Source organism: Tasmannia lanceolata, unplaced genomic scaffold (assembly GCF_043159265.1).
Source record: "Tasmannia lanceolata isolate RefF3 unplaced genomic scaffold, GAP_Taslan_0.1 ptg000023l, whole genome shotgun sequence".
NCBI lineage: Eukaryota > Viridiplantae > Streptophyta > Magnoliopsida > Canellales > Winteraceae > Tasmannia > Tasmannia lanceolata.
Genome location: NW_027518700.1, coordinates 9,861,395 through 9,864,693, shown reverse-complemented (window position 1 = coordinate 9,864,693; position 3,299 = coordinate 9,861,395). Strand labels below are relative to the sequence as shown.

Sequence of the window (3,299 nt, the reverse complement as noted above, 5' to 3'; positions counted from 1 at the left end):
CCTCGGAACCTTTGAAGAGATGAAGCTGGGCGAGGGAAGACTAGGACCCGCGCAGTACTCCATCTACAGATTCTCCGGGGCATCGGTGCGGGTCAGTGGCAAAATCGACTTACCTGTAACCTTTGGAACGTACCCCCTCCAAAAGACCATTTTGACCACCTTTATGGTCGTGGACATACCTTTCACCTACAGCGCCATCATAGGACGCCCTGCTCTGAGAGACTTGGGAGCAGTAGTTTCCACCCCCACCTCAAAATGAAGTTCCCCACTCGATTCGGGATAGGAGAAGTTCGGGGGCAGCATATGATGGCACGCCAATGCTACGCGGCAAGCTTGAGAGGGAGCAATGCCCCGGCCGAAAACTTCACGATCGGGAGTGAAGACCCCCGAGAACGGGCTTGCACGATTAGAGGGGAGCCCACCGAAGAGCTAGACTCCATCCCTATAGCCGAAGACCAACCAGAGAAGCGAGTTCGGATTAGTTCCTTGCTAAAAGGCACCTTGCGAGACCGAATGATCAGTTTCCCCAGAGCCAACAAAGACGTGTTCGCATGGTTCGCTCAAGACATGCCCGGTATACCCCCGGAAATGGCTGTTCACAGGTTGAACGTAAATCCTACCCTCAAACCCGTCTGGCAAAAAAAGAGGAACTTCGCAGTAGAACGCCAAACTCACATAAAAACCGAAGTGGAGAAACTGCTACAAGCCGGATTTATCAGAGAGATCCGGTACCCCGAGTGGCTGTCCAATGTGGCTATGGTAAAAAAGGCCAGTGGGGGTTGGCGGGCCTGTATAGACTTTACAAATCTAAACCGAGCCTGCCCAAAAGACCCTTACCGCCTCCTGCGTATAGACCAGCTCATCGATGCCACATTCGGGCACGAGCTCCTCACCTTCCTAGATGCCTTCTCCGGTTACAATCAGATAAAGATGCACGAACCAGACATCCCGAAAACTGCATTCATCACCGATCAGGGCGTCTACTGCTATACTGTCATGCCCTTCGGGTTGAAAAATGCGGGGACCACATACCAGCGGCTCGTAAACAAACTATTCCGGAAGCAGATAGGTAGAAATGTGGAAGTATATGTGGATGACATGCTAGTAAAAAGCTTAGAATCCTCCAAACACATCTCCGACCTTCAAGAAACCTTTGACACCCTACGACGAGCCCAGATGAAACTCAATCCCGCAAAATGCGCCTTTGGGATAACTTCCGGGAAGTTCTTAGGATTCATGGTCAGCCAGAGAGGCATCGAGGCCAACCCTGAAAAGATCCAGGCCATCCTGAACATGGAGCCCCGGCAACGGCGGTAGAGGTGCAGCGGCTTGCGGGATGGAGCACCGCCCTCGGCCGTTTCATGCCGCCGAAAAGTGTCAGCACTTCTTTAAGCAGCTAAAGAACATACGAGAATTTAAATGGACCCCGGCCTGTCAAGGAGCTTTCGACGCCTTGAAATAGTACCTTCAAACATCGCCCGTACTAGGGGAAGAATTGTTTTTGGATCTAGTCATCAGCCCTACGGTGGTAAGTACGGTACTGGTCAAGCAGAGCGACAAGAGGGAACACCCGGTGTACTATGTAAGCAAGACCCTCCACGGTGCAGAGGTTCGGTACTTGAACATAGAAAAATTCGCCCTCGCAGTTGTCAGCACCACCTGGAAGCTCCGTCCCTACTTCCAGGCCCATCCCATAATACTTTTGACTGACCAACCCCTCAGGAAGATCTTCAAAAACCGGAGACCTCGGGTAGAATGGTAAGCTGGGCCGTCAAGTTAGGGGAATTCGACATACAGGTCCGACCAAGGTCGGCCATTAAATCCCAAGTCCTCACCGACTTTATAGTGGAATTCACAGCCCCTGCCGCGGAACCAGCAGTAATGGAGAAGACCAGGGCCTCCACCTGGCAAACGGCTCACGAAGACATGGGGCCCGACCTGCCGAAACAGGACGACGAGATTCACTGGACCCTGCACGTCGATGGCTCAGCAGGTAAAGCAGGACGCGGGGCAGGAGTGGTCCTCCTTGGCCCCGACGGATTCATAGCAGAAAACGCCCTCCGGCTAGACTTCAAAGCTTCCAATAACGAGGCTGAGTACAAGGCCTTATTGGTGGGGCTAAATCTAGCCACGGCGCTCGGCGCAGGAAAGTTAAAGGTCTATAGCGATTCACAGCTGGTTGTCGAGCAAGTAAACGGCGCATATGAGGCCAAGGGACTCAGGATGAAAAGATACCTCCAGAAGGTAAAAGAGAAGCTGAAAGGAATGGGGGAAGTTGAGATTCTCCAGGTACCGCGAGGCATGAACAATCGAGCGGACGCTCTGTCAAAAATGGACTCTGAAGAAACCCATGACTTTGGTACCGTGCTCACAGAGATACTGCTCCACCCCAGAATCAACGAGGTACAAGTCTTGGAAATTCCACCAAGACTAAACTGGATGGACCCCATAATGCGGTACCTGAAAGACGGAATACTGCCCGAGGACAAGCTGGAAGCCCGACGCCTAACCGCGAAGGCCGCCCACTACGTACTCCACGGACCCAGGCTGTACAAACGGTCGTACACATGGCAATACCTCCGATGCCTGGTACCCTCCGAGTCGGATTACGCACTGCGAGAGGTACACGAGGGGATCTGCGGAGACCACAGAGGCGGGAGGACCCTAGCCTAGAAGATCATAAGGCATGGCTATTTTTGGCCTACAATCCTCAGAGACGCCCAGGAATTTGTCAAAAAATGCAGCCCGTGCCAGAGGTTTGCTACCACCCCCCGTCGACTGGCCACCCCATAAACCTCAGTGGCGGGGCCACTGCCTTTCGCCATGTGGCGCATGGACCTGCTCGGGCCATTCCCGAAGGCTCCGAGGGGGCACACGATGTTGTACGTCGCCATCGATTATTTCACCAAGTGGGTCGAAGTTAAAGCCGTGGCGAGACCAAATTCCAAGGCAACAGAAAAGTTTTTCTATCATGACGTGGTCTGCCGTTTCGGCATTCCGAGAATCCTCGTAACAGACAACGGACCCCAGTTCGCAAGTGCTGAGTTCGGCAGGTTATGTGATAATCTGAGCATCGAACACCGTTTCGCCTCCGTAGCACACCCGCAGGCCAATGGGCAAGTGGAGGTAACTAACAGGATCCTACTCCAAAGTCTCAAGAAGCGGTTGGGAGAAGCCGAAAAGTGCTGGGTAGAAGCACTCCCCAGCGTCCTCTGGGCCTATCGGACAACTACCCGGGCCACAACTGGGGAGTCCCCTTTCAGTTTGACTTTCGGGGCCGAAGCGGTCATTCCATTGGA

General features: G+C 53.4%; 1 protein-coding gene across 1 annotated transcript; it reads left to right on the top strand.

Annotated features, from left to right (window-relative positions):
• Nucleotides 1-1,926: 1,926 nt before the first annotated feature.
• LOC143855753 (uncharacterized) lies at nucleotides 1,927-2,673 on the top strand. The gene has a single exon (XM_077365826.1). It carries the CDS (start codon nucleotides 1,927-1,929, stop codon nucleotides 2,671-2,673), a length of 747 nt encoding a protein of 248 aa, XP_077221941.1.
• The last annotated feature ends 626 nt before the right edge of the window (nucleotides 2,674-3,299 follow it).